General features: G+C 47.1%; 1 protein-coding gene across 6 annotated transcripts in view; it reads right to left on the bottom strand.

The window, feature by feature from the left end:
- The window catches only part of LOC111833396 (uncharacterized), a 114177-nt gene extending 90344 nt beyond the window's left edge, over positions 1–23833 (bottom strand). For 5 of the 6 annotated variants that reach the window (XM_072711527.1, XM_072711529.1, XM_072711528.1 and 2 more), the window contains exons 1-2: positions 23667–23833; positions 23126–23470 (exon numbers count right to left, since the gene is read on the bottom strand). In XM_072711527.1, the coding sequence (XP_072567628.1) occupies positions 23126–23470; positions 23667–23727 (406 nt within the window). In that variant the 5' untranslated portion in view covers positions 23728–23833. Of the gene's footprint in view, positions 1–23071; positions 23471–23666 lie in introns of those variants that run through there. The other variant, XM_072711532.1, reaches the window with a different exon arrangement.
- Between the last annotated feature and the right edge of the window lie 1049 nt (positions 23834–24882).

Here is a 24882-nt window from a genome sequence, read left to right as displayed (position 1 = left end):
GGCATCGTCACGCTGTAGCCGTGATTATTATGATGAATTGGTGTGGATTCTCCCCACTTGCTTGAGAGGGGCAGCTTTTCTGTTATGGGACAGCCTGGGTTAAAATCCCAAAATCCTGGGTTGGAGTCCCTGGGTTAGAATCCCAAAAGTACCGGGTTGGAATCCCGAGACCGGGAGTCTCAAAGCACCAGCTTGTGTGCAGTTGTGCTGATTTGTGTGTGAGCAAGGTTGTGAGCTCTTCCTGTCTTGGGTGCTTACCACTCGCTCTCTGTTGGTTGAACTTGCCCGTGGCTCCGCTGTCACTGCTTGCGGTCTTACAGTTTGTCAGAACCGAAGGGGAGTTCTCAGCAATTGGATGCCCAAAAGCGCACCAGCCCGGCCGCACACGCTGACTCATTAAAGGCAGGGCCGACAGGTACCTCAGGCGGTCATTACAACTTTTGAGCAGGACCTCGCCTAGGGTCAGTTCTGAGAACGGCCCTGGCTTGGACTCTCATTAGGGTGGGTGGCACCTGAAGGCTATTTTGCCGGCCTTGGTCGAGTCAGGTCTCAGGCCGATAAGCTGAGCCCCACCTGGGTTGTCTCAGTTGTGTGTACAGAACTCCCCCTTCCAAGTTAACACTACTGGGGATCGGGGGGTGGCCTGAGGGCGGGCCTGTTTGGCTGGGATTGAGCTCGTGGGGCGTGCCCTGTTCAGGGGGGACACAGCAACAAGCTACGTTTGAATGCAGTCTCAAAGCTCTTATGCTTGTGAAGTTGTTGTTTTATGTATTGGTGGTGTTTGATAGTAGGACATTCTACTAAAATAAGGAGGTGTACCAAGTGTGGGTGGGTGAACCCACATTCGGAGGCAAATGGGCTGTTAGATAAAAGACCAAAACAGCCGATTCAACCTAGAAATGGATCACGAGACTGATCAGGAAATAGATGACGGGGGATGGGTGCCTCCTAAAAATGCGGTATGGAAGCCGTTAGCCAAACAGATGCAGGTGGTAAAGGCAGCCGTAGAAAGCAGTCAAGGAGAAAAATAGGGACAAGAAGGTAGCTGACGCCTGGGAGCGCATGTGCGGAGAGGTTTACACCAAGTAGATGACAGGCGCTCATTGGGGGAGCTACGTACTGTGGAAGAAGGAGAGAGAACATACTAGTCAGAGGGATGAAGCAGCACGCCAGAGGGCGAGAGCCAACATAATGCAGAAAGGGGAGTGGAGGAAAGAGGAAGATATGCATGAGAAGGAAAGGAGAGTGTCGGCGCAATTAGCCATATTTTGTGCCATATTAACCATATTCATATATTCATATTAACCATATTAATAGCCATATTAACCATATTTGGTCCGAGAAGGCAGAGGAGGAGTCAGAAAGGGACTCGGACCTAGGATCTGAGTGCCCTAGTCAAGTGAGAGGAGACATGTCAGATTTATGCGAAAGTGCACGGGCACAAGAGCAGCCAGTGTTTCGCAACAGAGAATTCACGGAACAAGCAAAGGATATAAGGGGAGGTGGATGTGATAAAACCATCTCACCGGGGAGAGAGCTAGGCCTTAGCGGTCGGACGCAAAAGAAAGTAGAGGTGTTGGGCCAGTTATTAGGGTTGCTTGATGAGGATGAGACAGAGGTGGCCTTACAGATAGAAGAACTCGGGGAGCAGGCAGAGGAAGGGAAAGGTATAAACCTTTTTCTATAGGAGATATGCAGGCTTTGGCAGACAAAATGCCTCCCCCGGCCGAGGGAGGAGGACAGTGGATGGATAAGTTAGACCAACTTGCTCAGGGCACGAAGCTTGCACTGGAAGATTTCCGGGCAGTGGCAGTCCGTTGCATGACTAAACATTCCCTACAGGACATAGAAGACAGAGCAGGGACTACTACATGTGCAGAGTCTGATGGCGGTGGTGATGGGCTTAGGTGACGCCATGCGGGAGATGTTCCCCGCCCCTAGTGGAGCAGCCATCCCAAAGTTTACATGGGATCCTAAGGTTCACCCTAGAGAATATTTGGATAAATGTAAAGAGGATTGGACCTGTCGAACCGGGTGCCATCCAGGGCAGGAAGGGGTGCAGCGAGAGTGGTTTAGGCGGGCCGTAATGGAGGGAGTCCCAGAGGGAGTTATGGCAGCTATACTGGGCAACCCAGACCTCCCAGAAGCGGACTTACATGTGTGGGACCGGCACGTAGTGCATTATTTGCAGAGGACAAAAGAGGAAGCAAATAAGGAAGAGAGCGACCTCAAGGAACTGCAGACACAGTTGTTGAAGCTGCAGGTGGGTGAAGCGAGGCAAAAGGCTAATGAAACCAAAAAGAAAGGGCAGAGAAAGCAGATGGTGGCGGGGGTTTCCCCAGAGAGACCACCCATATACCCACCCAGCCCTTGGAACGGGCCACCCACCTACCAACAGGGAGGGTGGGGCCAGAAATGGGGAAGGGGCCGAGGCGGTTTAGGCCGGGGTTACAGGGGCCGGGGCTGGGGAAGGGGCGCGCCACAAAGGGGACCACCGTCAGGTGCCTGTTTTAGGTGCGGGGCAGAAGGACACTGGAGTAGAGATTGCCTGGCAGTGCTCCCAGGCAATGTGCGCGGCAGGTTGAGGCCCTCCTAGGAACCAGGTGATGGCCCCCAACCCCCAGGCGGCTCCCACGGCAGGACAGTATCCGGCGATGGGCGAAGGGGAGTGGGACTGGGACCCCTCCTCCGCTCAGTGACGGTTCCCGCGAGCGGCCCGGGACACAGGGGAGGCAGACCCCATGCTGTCCCTCATGGTCATGGACAAAGAACTGCTGTTTCTGGTAGACACAGGAGCCACGTATTCCACCCTTAACGTGGTCCCTGAACGACATTACCTGTCTACCTCAACAGTGACCGTTGTGGGCTTCTCAGGGAAGGAACAGAGACTTCCAGTGACTAAGCCGGTGAAGGTCGCGGTGGGGAGACAGACCTTTCTCCACCCTTTCGTGGTGTCTTCCTCGATTCCGTTGAACCTCCTGGGACAGGATATGTTGGTGAAGCTGGGGGCTTCAATCCTGTGCATTGCAGATGGACTGGTGGTTACCCTGCCGGAAGGTACTTGCCTGCGGTGCGGCGCCTGGAATATGGGCTCGGGACAATGGCTGATGCAGCCAGTCCAGAGTCCAGATGGACCACCCACAGGCCTAGGCTCTGGTGGCTTCCCTGCCAGAGTCGCTGTGGTACGCCAGTCCTACAGATGTAGGCCAAATTTCCTGCCCCCCGGTGCAGTTCCAGTTCCGCCCTAGGGAAGATCCCCTCTGGCTCAGACAGCACCCACACAAGCCGGTGGCAGAGGAAGGGATAGTCGAGACAATAGAGGGCCTCCTACGGGCCCTATCCTCCTGGTGGAAAAAGCCGGCATGGGGAAATATCGAATGGCCCATGACTTGCGTGCCATAAACAACCTCCTGCAGACCCCCACCGTTCCAGTCCCGAACCCATATGTCGCCCTAACTAATCTGACCCCACAACGAAAATGGTTCACATGCGTCGACCTGGCAAATGCCTTTTTCTGTCTGCCTCTGGCAGAGCAATGTAGGGACATACACTCACCTAAAGGATTATTAGGAACACCTGTTCAATTTCTCATTAATGCAATTATCTAATCAACCAATCACATGGCAGTTGCTTCAATGCATTTAGGGGTGTGGTCCTGGTCAAGACAATCTCCTGAACTCCAAACTGAATGTCAGAATGGGAAAGAAAGGTGATTTAAGCTATTTTGAGCGTGGCATGGTTGTTGGTGCCAGACGGGCCGGTCTGAGTATTTCACAGTATCTGCTCAGTTACTGGGATTTTCACGCACAACCATTTCTAGGGTTTACAAAGAATGGTGTGCAAAGGGAAAAACATCCAGTATGCGGCAGTCCTGTGGGCGAAAATGCCTTGTTGATGCTAGAGGTCAGAGGAGAATGGGCCGACTGATTCAAGCTGATAGAAGAGCAACTTTGACTGAAATAACCACTCGTTACAACCGAGGTATGCAGCAAAGCATTTGTGAAGCCACAACACGCACAACCTTGAGGCGGATGGGCTACAACAGCAGAAGACCCCACCAGGTACCACTCATCTCCACTACAAATAGGAAAAAGAGGCTACAATTTGCACGAGCTCACCAAAATTGGACAGTTGAAGACTGGAAAAATGTTGCCTGGTCTGATGAGTCTCGATATCTGTTGAGACATTCAAATGGTAGAGTCAGAATTTGGCGTAAACAGAATGAGAACATGGATCCACCATGCCTTGTTACCACTGTGCAGGCTGGTGGTGGTGGTGTAATGGTGTGGGGGATGTTTTCTTGGCACACTTTAGGCCCCTTAGTGCCAATTGGGCATCGTTTAAATGCCACGGCCTACCTGAGCATTGTTTCTGACCATGTCCATCCCTTTATGACCACCATGTACCCATCCTCTGATGGCTACTTCCAGCAGGATAATGCACCAGGTCACAAAGCTCAAATCATTTCAAATTGGTTTCTTGAACATGACAATGAGTTCACTGTACTACAATGGCCCCCACAGTCACCAGATCTCAACCCAATAGAGCATCTTTGGGATGTGGTGGAACGGGAGCTTCGTGCCCTGGATGTGCATCCCACAAATCTCCATCAAGTGCAAGATGCTATCCTATCAATATGGGCCAATATTTCTAAAGAATGCTTTCAGCACCTTGTTGAATCAATGCCACGTAGAATTAAGGCAGTTCTGAAGGCGAAACGGGGTCAAACACCGTATTAGTATGGTGTTCCTAATAATCCTTTAGGTGAGTGTATTCTCTTTCACCTACAGAGGTCGTCAGTGGCGGTACACCCGCCTGCCTCAAGGGTCAGGGGTAGGAACAGGTCTCTCCCCGGCTCATCGTTCGGCTATTCTGCATCATCCGAGGCCCACCAAGATAAAAGACATGTTGTCTTTCTTAGGACTCACAGGTTACAGTTGTACAGGTCTACATTCCAGATTACACGGGGCTCACACAGCCCCTGAGGGCTCTGGTCCGAGAGCACGGTCTACGTAGCCTCAGTGCGCCCCTTAACTGGGAGCAGGCATCAGAAGAAGCCTTCATCACCTTAAAGCAGAGACTAGCCCAGGCCGCTAACCTTGCCCTCCCAGATTACTCTCTCCCGTTTTACTTGGATGTTTCTGAAACAGGAGACGTCGTCAACAGCATCCTGTTTCAGAAAAAAGGGGGAGAGAGGAGAGTGCTGATGTACGTCAGCGTAAATCTCGACACTACAGAAAAAAAGATACCCCGCATGCACAAGGCACGCGGCGGGAGTGGCCAAAATTATTCAGAAAACAGCACACATAGTGATGGGACACGCGCTGCACATCCTGACCTCACACAGCGTGGTGGCCTATGTGAATTCACAGATGTTCACCATGACGTCTCTCAGGCAGCAGATACTTAGCAAAATACTAGAGGCACCCAACTTGAATTTTTCTCACGAAGGGTCAGGAACAATGGTAGCAAAGGGAAATCAGGCAGCAGATGAGGAAGTGAAAAGGACCGCAGGGTACGTGGTGACCAAACAGATGGTCACAGTTGAGGAAGAGCTTCACCCGAATTCCCATTAAGCCGCTCCGCTCAACACCGATCCTCACTCCACTAAAATTTCCTCCCGCTCCAGTCATATCGCTTCACGCTCGCTCCAATTTAAAAGAGGGACAAATATTCTGCATGCCTAACAAATGTCACCTTAAACCGAAGCCTTATATCATAAAGAAATATGAGCAATGGTAACATTGCCACTCAGAAAATATTTATTTTTAAGCAACATATAGGCAACAACGGACAGGTTTGGCAATGGCATTCCACACAAAAATAGGCTTAACAATAAAGGAATCAGTGGGCTTAATAGCCTAAAGAATATACAGGCTAAGCATCCACGTTTTAAATTCCTCAATTTTTTTCTGTTGATGCTGCTGCTGCGTCTCTATAAAATAAAATTTCACTGACAGCGTTACGTGAAATTTAAAAAATCCTATTAGACCTACTTTGAATGACAAAACGAATTTATTTGATTACCAATATTTACTTTATAGGCTTTTATACTTTAATTTACTTTATAGACTTGATATGCTACAACCATATAAAACTTGCTCAGGTTTTGCTTGCTTCTTCCTGTTCGCGTACACTGTAAAAAAATCTATTCTAAAATGTCAGTCAAAAGTCTGGCAGGTCCTGAAGACCAATAGTGCTGATGTTTATTTGCAAAGCATGACAGGGTACTGCCTTTATTTAAACTTTTAACCATGATGGTGTTGAAGAGGGCAACAGTATAAATTCCCCAGCCACGGCATAAAACAATTTCTGCCACAGCAGTGTATTCTCGTAGAATACTAAAAAACACTAAAAATAGATTCAGGTAAGTTTTTCTGCTGTAATATTGCGGCCCTCCTCACATAGCGAACTGTTTCAGGCACGTGAGCTATACCCCGAAATACCAGTGAGTTTATGTCTAGTGTTAGACTAACCCCTGCGCCCACTTATGTTTAAATTTCCAAAACAGGCTGGACGAAAATTGACGTCACACGCAAAACAGAGTAGGATTACTCCCGGTATTCACCGGCAATAGTCAGATTGCTGACACTGAACCCTAAATTAAGAGCTGTCACCCTGGGCTGTCATATACCTAATAATACATGGGAGAGAGTAATATCTGTGGCATTCCATTTTCAGTTGCGGTGGGTTTATAAATCTTTTTGATACAAGGCTTCGGTTTAAGGTGACATTTGTTAGGCATGCAGATTATTTGTCCCTCTTTTAAATTGGAGCGAGCGTGGAGCGATTTGACTGGAGCGGGAGTAAATTTTAGTGGAGTGAGGAGCGGTGTTGAGCGGAACGGCTTAGTGCGCATTAGAGCGGAGAAGCGGGCGGAGCCAACAGCCTCGTGAGCTCCACTCCGCTCACATGCTCTGATACAAAGCCTCATTAATAATTTAGCCATACTAAGCTGCTTATATTGTGGGCGTAAATAAATGTCCGTATAGCACAGAAAAGCTGGCACACCACCAAATGTTGCGCCTCTCATCTGAAGCCCTAGTGATTATTGCGCATTCGCGATTTAATCGCGATTTCATATCGCCCCGCCCTAGTTCAGGTATGTGTTGATGTGTGTGGACGTATTCTCAGGGTGGCCAGAAGCATGGCCCACAAAGAAGGAGGATGGAGCATCCGTGGTGAAGTTTTTGATCAATCAGTATATACCGCGACACGGGTTCCCCGACAGGGTTCGGTCAGATAATGGGTCCCACTTCAAGAACGAGGACCTCCAGACGGTGGAAAAGGCGCTGGGATTGAGGCATGCATTTGGGACCGTGTATCACCCACAGTCCCAAGGAAAAGTGGAGCGGATGAACCAAATGGTGAAACAAAAATTGGCAAAAATGTGTGCACAGACAAAAATGAATTGGGTTGACGCTTTACCGCTGCCACTGATGTCGGTGAGGTATTCCATAAACCGGGGGACCGGGTTCACCCCCTTCGAGCTCCAGACAGGCAGGCAGTTCCCAGGACCCCAGAGAGGGTTAACCTGGACCCCCAATAAAAAGGGGGAGCGAAATCCTAGGGCATAGTTTGCAAGTTTTCGTTGCAGATTTCTACAAACAGGTCCAGAAGGCGAGACCAGAGAGTCAGCCAGCCAAACCACACACGGCAGAGTGGGTTCTCCTGAAGGTCATCAAACGGAAGTGGTCAGAGCCCAGGTGGACCAGCGCCTTCCAGGTCACTGAGAGGACTTCACACGTGGTGCGGCTGAAAGGCAAAGGTGACATGTGGTTCTACTGGAGCCAGTGCGCGGCTGCAGAAGAGCCAGGCAGATCAACGGCTGAGATCCAGCGTGCCCTGGGCAAAGACAAAGGAAGCGTCAGTTCAGCTGAACCAGACGCACCTCAGGTCTCAACCGAAGGGGCAGAATAATCCCCTGACCTGAGCAACAACAGCAGGGTAGTCCACCCCTGCTCCAATGACCAGAAGGAAGAGAAGCACCTCATCCACCGCCAGACAACACCAGGACCAGGATGAAGACCAAGATAAAAAGGGGAACAAGTGTGTTATATGTGATACTTAAAAATCTTATGATTATGTGTGCATTGTTTTCCACTGTCCAAGCAGGGGCGGTCCGAAGCATCAGATGTGAGGAAAGGTGGGGAGGCATACAGCTGCAGTACACCAAGGGGGAGTGTGCGCTATGTTTGGGGATGTGTGCTGCACCTTTATACCCAACAACACCGCCCCAGACGGGACAGTAACCAAGGCACTGGAGGGTCTCCGGACCCTCTCCAAAACGATGCATGAGCACTCCAGGATTAACAATTTATGGGATGATTGGATGACCTCTGTGTTTGGACAGTGGAAAGGTTTGATGAGCTCGCTTTTATTATCCATAGCTACCTTGCTGCAATCTTAGTTACTTGCGGGTGTTGCTGTATTCCCTGCCTGCGCGCATTGTCAGTTCGTCTCATCACCACCGTAATAGAGAAACAGGACACTACCTACGCGCAGATGATGAATCTCCAGCCCGTCAGGAGGGAGGGGGAGAACAGTCCTCCTGAAGACATCGTATTCCCACGCCGCTAAGGTGATCTCCTTGCGAAGATTAAAAGGGGGAAATTGAGGGGTTGATTCTAAAAATGCAGCTGATTGAAACAGGAACTGACCAGCGTGCCGGCAGGGCCAGGGCGCCCTGACGCAGACAGTTGTAAAAACGGAAACATATGGCACGTTATTGCTGAGCTGCGGAGAAACTAGGCTATTCTTGCTTAACAAGGGGAAAGGTGCAAAGCGCTTGCATGACATAATGCTGGGTGGGGGGACATGTACTAACTGAGGCAAATGTCAAAATACGTTGTTGTCACGCAGATGGAAAAATACCAAGAGAGGGGGAAATGTCCCGAAGGGGCTATAAAAGGACAGAGCCAACAAGTATTGTCGAGCTTCCTCTTGTACATGCTGAATGTGTGTCAGATTGTGGCTCCCAGATCGCGATCTGTGTAGGGAATAAACTTGTGACATGCAACTACTCTTCGTCTCTGGTGTGAATCTCTTCTCATCAATGGACCTGGAGGAGTTTGACTCCAACACTCCACGTCGAGTTAATGACAATAGTCAGCAGGGAAACAGTCCTGGGAGAGCATCTGACTGACATGGCAGCAGGGAAGTGCATTCTGGGATTAGTAGTGTTGTTCAGCTGGTCCATGACACTATGGACCCCACCTGGTATTTCTTAGTTGTAATTAAACATTGTACAGTGGTACCTCGGTTCTCGAACTTAATCCGTTCCGGACTCCGGATCGAATCCTAAAAAGTTCGAGTTCTGATCTAATTTTTCCCATAAGAAATAATGGAAAACCAATTAATTGGTTCCCGGCCCCCCAAAATTACACCTAAATGTGTTTTTTAAGCATTTAAACACAAAATGAACAGGATAAAACAAGAAGTACATTTTTTTTCTTAATGGCTTCCAAAACAATAACGATCTTATCCCAGCATTACCCCTGTCCTGCCCCGATCGACCGCTCCATCCGTGTGCCACGCCCCCTCGTTAACCTCGTTAAACTGGAACGCCTCTGGAACCGTTATCTGCTATTTCTCCCGAATATCACGTAAAGCAATGAGAACTGGTTTTCAGTTAATTTACCTGGTAAAATTAAGTTTAAATAAATGACATAAATACTCTAATAGTACATGTAAGTTAGTGGTTTATTTATTGTTACAGGGCTTGTCCTTTAAGGTGCGCAATTGCGCCATCACGCGCCTAAAACGGTGAAGAGCTGCGCAAAGAAATGTGCGCCTATCAATAAAAAAGAATTAAATTGTACACGCCTCATAATTTGTCACGTGACCACTCGACGCTCCACGGAATTACTCATGACAACAATGGCGTCGAAAAAAAGCATAGATAACAAGGGTCATCCGTGTCAGAATGCAACGTTTTTGGGGAGGGGAGGATGGTTGTTGTTAAATAATTAATTCATAACGAATGAATTAATTGTAGCCTACCATTTCCACTACCTGACCCGCATGGTCTTTGTTTTACCCATAACCAAACCATAAATAAATAAAGATAAGTTACACACAAATTACCACCTGTCAATCACTTTTTCCGCGGGACTCTGGCATGAATAGGTGTCGACAAACTTGGTTGGTAAAAAAGGTGCAAATTCACCTTTCTGGCAATACTTTGGCTTTAGACCCAATGAAACAGGACAGCCACGAGATACGTCTGAAGTGGTGTGTAGGATTTGCGGTCAAGTTATCCGCGCAAAATATGCGCAGACGTTCTGTTCGTTATGGTAAAACCATGAAAAAGGCATATTTGGTGTAGTTTATTTAATCTAATTTAATTAAAATTATTTTGATTTTTTTTCTGCTGTTTCTGTATGCCTCATTTATTAATGTAAACGAACTAGTTCGTGTAATTCGTTTGGAGTTCACTGTAATTTGTATTGTGATCGCTAACAACTTCCTTGTTATTATTTCCTCATAATAATAATAATAAAATAAGTAAAGATGCGGAAATTGAAAGCATGCATTTAATTTGGCTATATAGTGTGATTAAGTGTGTGTTTTTCGTGAGCTGGTTGCTGCTGCGGCGGGGGTGGGGCGGAGGATCGCGATGTCGGCTCAGCATCGTGATGTCTATCGGCCATCGGCGATGGACGATGGCATCGTCTATCGACCCAACCCTATTGTCCAACTCTTAATATTGAGCTATCCCCACTCCTAGTCCTAGTCCAACAGCAATATCCTTGGCTACTGTCATTACTCACCCTGTGGTCTAGTTGCAGATTCTATCCTGGAAGGCAACCTACTCAAAACTACTCAAGCACTTAAGAGATGGCATCTTCATAACTAGTTAGTAATAGCTGTATACATGTTAAGGATTGGCTGCTGCTGGGATCGACTGCTGATGTGTTCTTCATCCAAGAATGAAGTTTTCAGAGAAGACACTGGCTAACAAATGCAATTTCAGTGGAGAAACAGAATTTGGCTCATACAAATTATTGGATGCCATCTGTAAGTTTTGGCCCATATAATCTTAATATTATGGTGCTCTTCCCCTCAGCCTTCTGCAGCAAGTGTTATGCAAATTGAGGACAATCTCCAAAGTATTGATGCAAAAAAGACTGAATTCTGAATTGCAAATTTTATTCACCAATAAAAAGTGATTCACTTTAAATGGGTTTCTACAAAATATGTTAAAGCATTAAAACTAGGACAAAATTCTCAACTAACACTAGGACTACAAAAAACAGAAATATGTACAAATACAAGTACATTTTGATCCATTGCACCAAAGTCCAACCACATTTTAGGTGCACAAAAAAGGTAAAATTGTGCACCTAGCACTTTTAGGGTGCACAAAAAAAATTGTGCACCTACTGTAGCACTTTTTAGGTGCACAAATTTGTGTGCGCCTGCATTTTTCAAAGGACAAGCCCTGTTGTTAGTTACTGTAATGTTGCGCTGCTTTATTTGGTTAATCGTCCAGTCTGTGAAGAAGGCATTCAAGTAAGAATTACATTGTAGTATGACTCATTTCCTGGCGTGTACAATTTATATTAGGTCAGCGTTCACGGTTCGACTTCTGATATTCAGATCGAGCTCTAGGTCAAACTGGTTTGTTTGACTTTCAAGAAATTCGAGTTCTAGTGAGTTCGAGAACCGAGGTACCACTGTACTTACTTAGTACTTCTAACTATGCTTCTTTTTTATTCATTATCCTGTCCAGAGAATGTAGTCAGAATATAGAATGGAAAGGATATTGTTGGTCTGGTTTTGGCTTTCAAATATCACAACACAAGTATTCAAAGTAAGTAGCACCATAGCTAAAGACACAAATACTGAAGTTACACATGAGCATCATCAGAAAAACTTCTTAATATTTTCTGAAAAAGCTGCACAATGCAAAACAATGCAACACAGAAGAAATGCCTGAACAGTAACATGTCATAAACATGTGCCCCATTTTAAAAGAGATGGCTTTGCACTAGCAGGGTTCAGTTTGTGGACTAAGCCGTAGTTATTTTTTATCCCCCTCACATGCCCCCCCAGAATCCACAAACATGGAAAAGGAGGTAGCTACTCTGGGTGACCAGAACAGGTTGAGTCAGTGTGTGGGGAAGGAGAGGGCCCAAACAGAACCCCGAGGATGGACACAGCCTGGCCACCACTCTGAGGCGAGATGGACAAACAGTCCAAATCCAGGTGGGTGGGTTTCACCTGATGCAGTGAAAAGCAGCTAAGCCTGCCACCAATGTCGATCATGAAAAACGTAGACCTCCCTCTCCAGCACCCAGAAAAAGCCATCATAAAGGGGCCTGATGAGCATCATGGTGAACAAAGACAAAGTCTGCACTGGCAGGATTGGGTGCTGCACTGGCTGGCTATGCTGTGGGCAAGGGGCTGAAAGTCCCCACCAAGTCCTGCAAAACCAAACACTGGAGGCCAGGAGACCTGGCAGCGGTGGTGTTATGACCCTCTAATCTAGGTCAGGGGTGAACAGGGAGGTATGAGTGAGGTAAGCTCTCCTATACATTGTGCTGTGACCCGGACAACATACACAGAAACTCAGAGATCGCGTACAGAGAGTTTTATTACAGTATAAATCATACCTGTTGTCCCAGTGTGGACCATGATACCAACCACTAAGGATGGGAGGCCAAGCAGTGCCAAAGAAATGAACAAAACAAAACCAGCACTACTTCCCTATAAGCACTGTTCCGCTAGATGTTAAGATAACCCTCCACTACATACATTGGTGGACACTCCTTTTCTAACCTGGTGTTCTTAACAGAGGCTTCATACAGGTGGGTATATCTTTTTGATTTTTTATTAGTAGTAGTGATTATTGCCTAATTGTTACGCTGAATGGTTGGCTCCTCCAAACTCGATTGCGGTATCCCTGTGAGTCTGTTAATGTGAGACTTAAATGGGATTCACGAATTACCAGTATCGCTTAGTAACCTGGGTTAGAAGGCTCGTCCAGCGAGCTGCATCACCAGGTAATGTAAACGATTGGTAGCGAAGCTCCCCTCACGGCCGATGAGAGAGAGTCTCGCGATATTTCAGGCGAGTTTGAGGTTTCAGAGCTTGTAGCAAGATCGCACAGAGGGAGGGACTATTGTGAGCACTCAATGAACGGAGGCTGAAATTGTGTAAAACACATGCATCTATTCCTAACTTACACTACAACTAACATAAGACAGACATTACACTTAACAACAAACGCGAAATAATGGAATGGAAATGCAATGACCAGATTTAGATGGGTAACCTTAAAAGGGAAATACTGTTCTGCAAAGCAAGCATAGTTTGTGGAAACACGACCCTAAAGTCATATAGCAAGTTAACAGAACAGCTTAGGTTGTTAGAATGAAAGTAAGTTGGTTTACTTGGTTGCAGAGTGTGTGTGTGTGGGTGGGGGGGGTCTTGGCAGTTGGTTGCAGAGGCTGATGAGCTGACGGGATGATGGCACTCAGGGAGGCGCGGCGTTTGGAGCAGTTGTTGGAGGGGAGCCCCTTGGATTCTCTCTCCTTGTGAAGCTTTAAGGTGAAAGGCTTTGTCTTGGTTGCAGTTCTCTGTTGGTTAGCAGGCCTTCACCGGCAGGCTTCAGGAGGGCTTCTTGTGGGCTTCTCTTCTCCTGGGCTGATGTGCTTTCGCCTCTCTCTTTGGGCTGATGTTCTTTCTGCTCCTCCCCTGACTTTGTTCTGAGGTGCCAGGTTTTATGGTCTAAAGTTCATGAATAGGGATGACCAGGAATTCGAAACCTGAACCAATGGCTGGCCATCCATTTGGTGACCTTTCGGAGGGGGTCTGTATCAGTCCTTTTGGGATTTATGACCAGACTGATTCCCCTTTACTGACGATTTTAATTAAGCTGGTATAACTTTTGATACATCCACTTTCATGGTAACCACTGACCAGATTTGGAATCAGGAGTGATTGTCCATCAGTTTGACACCAAACTTTCCATACCAGCCTGGCGGTTCACACCTCATACCATCTGTATTAATTAATGAACAATTACTTATATTACATATTGTCACGCCCCGCTCCGTACGATCCCGATGTGTGCCACGCCCCCCTCATTACCTCGTGTGCATGCCCGATTGTGATCACCTGTGTCCTATTATGTCTGGCTAGTCTTTTGTATTTAGTCCGTGTCTCAGTTAGTTTCCCCAGATCCGTCATAGTATTGTCCGTGGATGTCTCTGTCCGTCTGTCCTGTGAGCAATAAAACCCCGTTTACCCGACGTTCCGGCTCCATTCGCCTGCTTCCCTGCTCGCCTCCGTTGCCGAACGTGACAGAATGACGGATCTCCGCGAAAGCACAAAGCAGCAGTCCGAGTACCACCGGCTCGGGCTGCTGCAGGACTTTGTGTATTGGCAATCCCAGCCCGAGGTCCAGGAGGACCCTGTAGCCCTGGAGCTGGCTAACCAGGGCAGGAACCTGCTCAGGAAGGAGCGCCCACCTGGACAGGAATATCCGCTCCAGAGAGCCCGGAAATGCCTTCACCGCCTGAACCAGCGCCTGAAGAGCAACTGGGAGAAGCGGAGCTGCTGCTGATGCCGCTCTGCCCGCGGCAACACCTGCGGCTGCCGCCGCACTGCCTGCGGCACTGCTGGTCCAGCCTGACCCGCCTGTCCTGCCTGACCCGCCTGTCCTGCCTGCGGTCCCTGCAGCTGCCACCGCTCTGCCGGCGGCACTGCCCGAGGGGGCCACGGAGGCACCCCCTGCTGGCCAAGTGATGGCGGCACCCGCCGAGGTGCCCCCTGCTGGCCACACACCCAAGGTGCCTGCCAAGGTGCCCCCTGCTGGCCAAGTAATGGCGGTGCCCGCCGAGGCGCCCCCTGCTGGCCACACGCCCGCGGCCCTGCCTGAGGCCGCCTCTCCCGTCCTGCCCGCGGCCCTGCCTGAGGCCGCCTCTCCCGTCCTGCCCGCAGCCCTGCCTAAGGCCGCCTCTCCCGTCCAGCCCGCGGCCACGCCCGCGGCTCTGGCTGCCCCGCCCGCGGCCACGCCCGTGGCTCCGGCAGCTCCACCTGCGGCCGCGCCCTGCCTCTAGTTCCCCCAGCCCTACTGACTCCTTTGCCCTTGCCCCGACAAGGCCAACGCCCCACAGGACCCCGCCTTTCAGTGTCCCGCAAGGGACGGGGACATAGGCGCCAGGCTCGGGTCCCGCCCGCCCTGCCCCCTGGCTCGTCCGTTCAGCCCCTGGCTGTGGCTCGGTGGCTGCCTGCGGGTCCTGTGCCTCGGGGTCGGCGGTCCTCGGTCCTGTGCCTCGGACATAGGCGCCAGGCTGGGTCCCCCCCTGGATCCTCGGTGCCGGTCCTCGGTCCCGCCTCCGGTGTTCCCTCCTGCTCCCTCCGTGTCCCCTCCGTCACTCCCTCGTCCCGTTCCCTTGGCCCCTGGGTGGTCCCCTCCTGCTCCCTCCTCCCTCTCGCCTGCGGCCCCTCCTGCCGCTGCCCGTCGCCTGCCTGGGCTCCCTCGGGCTCCCCTTTGTCCCCCTTCCGTTCCTGTCTGGTCTCCCCTCTCTGCTCCTCCTCCTTTCGTCCCGCCTGTGTCTGTTCCTCGTCCCTCTGTTCCTCCTCTGTTCACTCCTGGCCCCTTTGTGTCGCCTGTGGGTGTTCCCTCCGTGTCGCCCTTTTCTGTCTGCCTGTTCCCCGTCCTCTGTCAGGTCTTGTCGTTTTTCTGGTCCCTGTTCCTGTTTCCTGTTCCCCGTTGATGTTTTTTGCTTTTGTTTTCCAGGTTTTGGGCCCCTCGTCTCGTCCGTCGCCTCCTCTCGGGCACGCCCAGTGTGCGCGCCTTTGGGGGGGGGTTCTGTCACGCCCCGCTCCGTACGATCCCGATGTGTGCCACGCCCCCTCATTACCTCGTGTGCATCCCCGATTGTGATCACCTGTGTCCTGTTATGTCTGGCTAGTCTTTTGTATTTAGTCCGTGTCTCAGTTAGTTTCCTCAGATCTGTCATTGTATTGTCCGTGGATGTCTCTGTCCGTCTGTCCTGTGAGCAATAAAACCCCGTTTACCCGATGTTCCGGCTCCATTCGCCTGCTTCCCTGCTCGCCTACATTGCCGAACGTGACACATATGTTACTGACACACATCAGTATACGATATAGGTGTTTTGGGTTGCACCTCAGCAGATGCTACACTTTCTACAGACATTACATTACCTATTCACATTCAAACACCACATCTTACCCTTAGATAGGCGTGGCTGTTAGTTTGCGGTAATATCAATTTAAATTGCACATCTGGGAACAACCTATTTTAGTTGTTGTGGCTTATCCCAATTGATCTGCTCCTCAGAATGGATAATGTACACCTTTATTCAGTTCTTGTAATGCAGAATAGTAGAGCACAAAGAGCTTGCTAACGGGCCACAGAGGAATGTGAAAAAAAGGGAGGGGGTTGTTAAACAAAGAAAGAAGGCTCTCTGAAAGTTAGGACACATCACGATACCTGGTTAGACTATTCAATTGTAAGGCTGGAGGCCTTGCAGGCCCCGTTGGTCTGAGCTCTGGCAAGCCTGTAATGCTCCACCCAGTGTCCTGAAGCAAAGGTCCACCGGCTCCGACAAGACTGGACCCAAATCACCTGATCACCACATCAAAAGGGACACCTCACCCCCACTGGGCGGCCAGAACCCCGCAGTCAAATTCCAGTGATAAGGCCTGGCTGCGTCAAGACACAGATGCATCCTACATTCACTAACTCACACTAACACAGGAGGTATACATTAGGGACACATACACCCATGTTTGGTCTCGTTTGAATAGTCACAGTACGACTGGCACAATACTCTCAACCTTAAAGCGGCATGTTTTCACATAAGAGAAATATAGAAAGTAAGACTAAACCCACCAAAGTGGAGGGTCTTATCACCTGGTAGAACAAAGGAGTTGTCACATTCCCCCTAAAGCAATTTGATTGGCTGAGGGTCTGAGAATTGATAAGATCAACAGTTCTCCAAGACACACACACAAGATCAGAGCAGGCCCTAAAATAATCAATCACAACCTTTGATACAGCCTGTCACCTGGTTTGGAATACTTAAGGAAGAGCGCCAGAGTAGCACGGGGAGTCACTCTGTAATCAGAGCTCCCACATAGTGCTGTATGAATCTTCATCTGTAATCAGATATTTTCTGCAGTTACTATGTGTCCACTCAGCTGAGATATGGAATTGTTATATACTTTTAATTGGATTATATACTATATATTATATTATATATATTGAGGTGCGCACACGCTGGGTTACGGTAAAAGACCGGCTCAGCCTCTGAGGCGCGCACAAGCTGAGTTACGGCACAAAGTCCGGCTCAGCCTCTGAGGTGCGCACACGCTGGGTTACGGTAATAGACCGGCCCAGCCTCTGAGGCGTGCACACGCTGAGTTACGGCACCAAATCCGGCCCAGCCTCTGAGGCGTGCACACGCTGAGTTACGGCAGACATCGGCTTAACCTCTGTGGCCCTCACTAGCTCGGATTCGGCAATGGTCAGCTGAGCCTCTGGGGCGTTAACCCCCTGGGGCCTGAGGCCTTTTTTCCACTTTCGAGGTAGTCTGACATGCCTTGACATTTTAAAATATTTCACCTATCTAAAAAACACTTATCCCAAAGTGATACATTTGCTTTTATTCAGCACAAACTCAGCACCAATAATCTGAGACCTCTTAGAATGTTATTATTCAATTTTTTGTTAAAATCAACTTTAAACATATACTTTTCAAAAACCTATTTTCAGACATGCTGAGAAATTGTAAAAAATCACATTATAGACATTTCTAGGTAAGACTTTTGAGCTCTGAAGTCTGAAGCTTATAGACACAGGGGTTAGCTACACATAGGTGAAAGTGACATTCAGAAATTTTATATGGTTTGATTACTAAAGAGTTAGAACTTTGGAGTGACACTCTTTTTCTCAAAGTCAGTGGTCTTCACAATGAATATTGATGAGATAGGTGTCCTCACACCTGTAGTAGTTTGCATACTGTCAATGGCCCATCAGTCTGGAATGTCACTGCACCCCACACCCATCACTTTGGAAAGGCAGTTTGAAACGCAAGAAAAGTAGCAACAATAAAATCCCTTTCACAGTTTATTGATAGATGGAATGAAAAATGAAAAACTGTGACTATATAAATATAGAAAGCGATAAATATGATGCAGTGACTATTATTGACGCTCTGGGGACGAGGGCATCATCGACCGCGTATCTTTCTCGTGTATTTCAGTTTATATCTCGCTGAAATCATTATGTAGAATCATGAAAAAAACACTGACTAAATCCGTTATCTGTCTTCTTTTCAAAACTTCCATTGTCAGAAGTATTAAAGTTTTTAAAATTAGGTTAAATAGGCAAAAAAGCCAATCGTGTCACCTTTCTTTGTTTTACTTGCGTCGGGAGCGTGTAGGACCGCTCTCAGCGGAAGATCGCTATTCACGTTCTAAATACGCTGCGTTTGAATCGGCGACCACGTGATTACAGGCACACAGGCTTAGCCCACTGAGCTATGAACACAGGTATGAGCTTCGCTGCTGAAAGTGGCAACACTGGCGCAAAGCTTCAGCGGCAGAGACGTATCCGTGTGCTATATTGTAGCCGATCAGTGTAAACACTACCCAGACATGTGCTCTTGTTTATTTCGGTCACAATGGGCGTATTCACATATTTCTTCACCCAATACTAACTGTCGGATTATCATGTTATTATCATGCGAATAGCGCGATTTGCAAGTGGGTGGGTGATCAGAGCCGCTTCGAGACGCAGACGCTTAAGTCAGTCACTCTTGTTCTTTCTATTCGTATCACGAAGCTGTAAAAATATATTTAGTTTCTACCTATATATATTTGAAAAGTAGACCGTCCAAAGTTTCAGAGGGTATTTTTAAAATGTGTATATGACAAAAACTCGCGGAGTTATTTAAACGGTCTCGCGAGAATTCTGTCAGATCCCGCCGGCGGGACCGCCGGTCCCAAGGGGTTAAGGGCCGCCGGGTCATGACGGGTATCCAGGCTAGCATTGTATTACCTTGTAGTGGTTGTCCAACATCTAAACCTACATAGCAGAGTCACACAATAAAGATCTTTACTTAAATTGGAGTCTTTACCTACAACGGGTAAGTAACTTTACAGAAGCGCTCGGAAGGATCCACACGCATTTCAAGCCTTCGGCTGTCCAATTGGATTCCGCCACGGTTGGATTCCGCCACGGTCCCCCTACACAATTTTCAAGATTCTTCTGGTATAACCATGAGAACATATATGCAGTGGTAGCTATACCTATTTATTTATTTAAATTTATATAAGTGTTTAAGTGTAAAGGAGTAAAATAGGTTATACTTCATGATCATGGTTATAAGAGTGGCACAGAAAACACTAATATTGTCTAAGGACACACACAAACATAACCTGTATATTGAGACTAGCAATCATAAGCAAAGAAATATACAGGGTATACAAAAGCCTTAGAAGAAAGTTTCTTTAGGGTGTTGGCCTGTTGGGTGAGTGGTATGTAAGGCAGGATGTCTGGGGAGGGAGTTGCGTGCCAAGTCGAGGGACCCCTATCCTTCAGGTCCACTCTGCTGTCTGTAGGTCCCTAAATCTTTGGGCAATGAAAATTGGAGTGTTGACCTCCCTTGTTATCTGTGTGTGTGTGTGTTTGTGTGTATAATAATAATATTAATAATAATAATAATTGATAGTAATAATAATTGATAATAATGGGGAAATTATCTTTACGCCCCCCTCAGGTTACTCCTTGTAGAGTAAGCTATCCGCGATCACGTTAAAGTGATGTGATTGGGTAATGAATGAGTACAACCTATACCATGTTTGTCATGCTGAAGTAAATGTATGTTAAAGTAAATCAAGATTTACTTTTATTTTTACTCATCATTCTACAGCACATGCTGTACGTAACCCAGGTGCCATGAAATGTCTGGACAACTTCAGAAAGACAGCAGAAGTTGTGGAAGCCTCCTGCCACCAGGTGATTTTGTCAACAACTGTGAGCAGGTGAGAGAACCCCCTGGTGGGAGGTAAGGGACCAACTAGGCCAAAGTGCACATGGTTAAAACACCACTCTAAGACCTCGGATGATGCCAGGGATGCTTTAGTGTGCCATTGGAGCTTTATATGTTGGCATTGCAGGCAGGAAGCAGTCCAAGCCTACACACCCTTTTTAAGCCCATGCCAGACAAATTTATCATTGAGCAGCCTCTGTGACACTCGCTAGTTGGGATGAGAGAGACCATGCCCCATATCAAAAATATGCCTACACCACCTTGCGGGGACAATGGGTCTGGCCCAGCCAGTGGAGACAACAAACAGGAGCAAGTCGCTACAGTCCTGAAATGGGACTTCTGCCAATTGTAAAATTCTGATGGCAGTCGCAATGTGACAGATATTAGTCATGAACTCGAAGATGAACGAGAGCTGGCACTGCTGACGGGCATTGGTCAGTGTTTGTGCTAGCATGGTCTCATAAGCCAGCACAGACTTGGTGGCTGCAAAGGCTGCAGCCCTCTCAGCAGACCACTCAAGTGCCTGATTAGCTGTCGTCCCCTGTATGAGGAAGGCTGCCTGCAGAATGAAGTGGTGATACAAGTTCATTGTGCATGGCTTTGCCTGTAGCAGGCTGGGGGAAAAGTCATGACAGCATCAGTTTTAGCAGGCAGTGAAAACACTCCTTCCTTCATGATGTGGTGGCCAAGGAAGTCAATAGAAGTCAGCCCAAACTGGCACTTGTGAGTGTTGAGAACGAGGCCATGACTGCTGAGCTGCTTGAACAATATATGGAAGTGATGCAAATGTTCACTACTGGAGGCACTGGCCTTCCGAATGCCATCCAGGTAGATGAGTAAGAATGGCAAATGCCATAGATCACTGTCCATCGGGCACTGAAAAGTCTGGGCCTCATTTTTTAAGACCAAATGGCATACACTGGGACTCAATAAGCCCAAGTAGAGTGATGACAGCCGTCTTCAGGATGTCCTGTGGGTGGACTGGGATTTGATAATAGCTGCATACGGACCATCCAGTTAGACGGGCCGAGGAATCCTGAATGTGAGGGATACGGTAACAGACTGGGATTGTTGCATCATTGAGGCAGCAGTAATCACCACACGGGCATCATCTACCTGCAGGTTTCTGCACCATATGAAGCAGAGAGGCCCAAAGGCTGTTGGATCATTGCACTATCCCAAGACGCAGTGCATCAAGCTTGTCCTTGGTAATGGCCGGTTTACCAGGGACACAGCCCAAATGTGGACAGGTGGGCCAACAGTTGTGCTAAACACTGTGCCTGATGAGAAACCAGGCCCTGTGAAATTCTTTCGAAGGTGATACAAATCGTCAGCTACAGCAAAGGTAAAGAGCTGGCTGCACTGTGCCTGCATGGGAGGCAGTGGAAAGTCCAGATATTAACTAGGAGACTGCTGGCACACAGAAAATCAGCGCCAAGCAAGGGGGTGGACACTTTTGCAGCCACAAAAGTCTATCAAACTGCTGTCTGGCATAACATAGTGTTGTGTTACTTGTGCCATAAGTCTTAATAAGGCTACCTTTCTCTGTTTCTGGAGCTGGACTCCACTCCCCTGACTATACATCCAGTGCAGAAGCCGGTAGGACATTAATTTTAGTGCCCACGTCGCATAGGAAATGCTGACCAGAAGTGGAGTCCATGACGCATAGCAAGCTGACAGATTAGCCAACACTTGTAGCAGCTAACAAGTGCTAGCCGACCCGTTTCCCAAATTGTAGAAACAGCAATGTGGTCGATACTTCTTTGCAGCTGCACCAAACCAAGTATGGTGAAAGTTCTCCTGGGTGGGTGTATTACACCACAGTGCTGGAAATGTTGGCCATGGGTGATGTGTTGGGTGAGTCGCTGCATGTGCGCAATTCTGTGCCAACCGTTTGCCTGGTCAAGAAACTGTTGTCAGTCTCCTCGCAAGCTCGCAGCAGTCCATTATGGGTAGAATAGCAAGTGCTACCTGCAAGTCTACTGGCAGATGCTGCAAAAACAGTAGGAAACCTGCCAGGTGGTCACCCAGGAAAGCCAACATATAGTCCATATGTTCTAAAGGCTTGGAATCCCCCAAACCAGAAAAGAGACAAGCCAGTAAGCCTGCTTGCAATGTTTTCCAAAGTACGGTCTTTAAAGCATCTTACTTATCCTGACCTAGGGGAATTGACAGGGGATTGAAAGTAGGCACCCTGGTGGCAACAGAACTGTCCAGCGCTGCAAAAATGTAGTGATATTTGGTACTGTCATCTGTGATGCCATGCAAAGGAAACTGAGCCTTCGCCTGCAAAAACCAAACTTTAGCTTGGTCACACCAGAACTCTAAGACCTTTAGAGCTGCAGCATTCTCTGCCATTACAGTTGTGCCTGTAAAGTACTCTGCAATGCATCGAGAGTTGTCAGGGTCACCAATGAAGCATGGCTTGACACATCATAAACATGTGACCCGTCTAAAAAGAAGTAGCTTAGTACTAGTCACGTTAAGTTTGTGGATTCATTCCCCAGGCAGTCCACCTCATGCAGGGGAAGGCAGTTTGTGGATTGTGCCATAGTCATTTTCCCCCATACTACTATAATAACGGAGATGAATAAATTGGAAGATCAGCCATTTTCTATTTTGGAAGAATAGGAATTTTGTCAGTTCATTATTAAATCTAATTAAATATTTCCACAAAATAAAAACTATATAAAGTCATTCCACTAATCTGTGCCGGCAAGCTCCCCCCTCCAATCATGTACTACTTCCTTTCATTTTTCTGATTTTTTTCTGTACAGTCCAGTAGTTGTCCTCTTGACAAGAATTAAAAAATGATCTTCTGAGATTTCTAAGTATTTATTATTAGTGCATAATTAATTTCCCATCGTATTTTTTTTTCAGTGAAATAAAACTAAAGTTTAGGTTATCAGAATAATTGTGATAGAACTACAACAATTCATTCCCCCAGTAAACATATCTAATACTCATATCAAATCTAATCTCCTTTGGGCCAATAAATTACACCCATACTCCACATACATCAACAAAACTATACTAACTAAAATAGAGGAAGTCCATGTGTCATAAGCCATAAATCAGAAAGGCGCACTTGCCTGCTTCCTGTATTTCCACCCGTGTTTCATGGTGCTCCTGCTCTGTATAAACCACACACTTGTAAACTCCTGCATCTGCAGTCCTCACTTCCTCAAGCAGCAGAGAGAAGTTGCCTTTGGGGATTTCCTGAGAGAAGAAGTGGGCTCTGTCCCTGTAGGCGTCCCCCTGTGATTCAGGTCTGCTCTGACCCTCCTGGAATAGGTGCACGATGGTGTCTGAATCAGTCCTTTTCCAGTCCACCTCCAGCTCCTCCAAAGGCAGGGGTCTGTCCACAAAGCAGGGGAGCAGTACAGCTCCTCCCAGCCGGGCTGTTAGAGGACCAGCAGAGCCGTGTAGCAGGAAGCCTACAACAGGGATAAGATATAAAATCTCTTTATGACAACAAAGCATTAAATAAGTGCAGAACATACATTGCAACAAGTTACTTGAATATTTGGTAAAAACATATTGTGTACCAACACAAGAACATCTCAATTGTATTTATTCTACATCATTATACAAGTTACCAGACACATGAAACTGTCTTCAAAATATACATACCATGAGAGTTAATGACGAACTTGAACAAGATCACAATAACGCTGAAACTTTTAATCTGCATCTCCACCTTTATTCTTACATAAATAACTATTTCTTGCTATATATTTTGTTGTTATAAACAGTCTATATGCACTTATGATTAACGCAGTAACATCCCTAAATGAAATTCTGTCTTTCTGACCATACTTTTACTTTCACATGGAGCTAAAACACACCCAAATTACGACATTTTTTTCCTGATCAAATGCAAATCGCTTAAGTCATTGTTAAGCATCTGATTGTTAACTTAAATGAAAACATTGTTATAACATGTATAAAATATACAAAAAACTGTGATATTCTGTTTAAAATTGAAAACAAATTTATCTATAAATATATTAAACAGAATGAGCATTCCTTGAGGTGCTTCCTCTATGATGACCCTTGACCCAAGGAAGCAATTTAAAAGAACCACTATGTCAGAATATGATTTACAATGCCACCAGTTTTAACTTTTAAAAATATTGTTTTATATTAATATTAGTTTCTCAAACTTTTAAATTTAGTTTTACAAGTGTAGAGCAACTTCAAAACATGAAAATATGCTGAAAGTGTGTTATTTATTCATACTTCACCTGTATGAATGTACATGTTGATGCTTTGAACTGTGTATAATATTTTAAGTGTGTTTTAAGTCCTGCAACTGTAACCGGGGTGAGTGGAGTGTTATCTCTGCATTGTGTTTGATGTTGGCTGCCCCGCCAGATAAATAAAGGAGTTACCCGATCGTCAACTCAAACCATCCAGTTTTATTCCAGGCAACTTGCAATTACAGAAACACACATTCACTGGCTGATATACACCAGGGTAAACGGATACCTATCCTGAACAGGGACAAGCATAGGGGGTAGAGTAATCTGAGTTGCTAACCACGTGCTCCTCAATATATAGACACATATCGATGACAATAAACTTATAACTCGATACATTTATATATTTACATCCAACGCTTTCCATTGCACTTGGTGATGTAAGGCTTGGATGCAGCTGCTCGGCCATGGAAACCTATTTGATGAAGTTCTCCATGCACTGTTCTTGGCCTAATCTGAAGGTCACATGAGGTTTGGGGTAGGGCTGTGCGATATGGCATAAAATTCATATTGCGGTATAATTTGAACCATAGACGGCATATATTGCGGTATATAATTTGATCTGTAAATTTCAATGTAACTGTTTT

The sequence above is a fragment of the Paramormyrops kingsleyae genome, chromosome 4 (assembly GCF_048594095.1).
Source record: "Paramormyrops kingsleyae isolate MSU_618 chromosome 4, PKINGS_0.4, whole genome shotgun sequence".
NCBI classification, from domain to species: Eukaryota; Metazoa; Chordata; class Actinopteri; order Osteoglossiformes; family Mormyridae; genus Paramormyrops; species Paramormyrops kingsleyae.
This window is presented reverse-complemented; position numbering and strand designations above follow the sequence as displayed.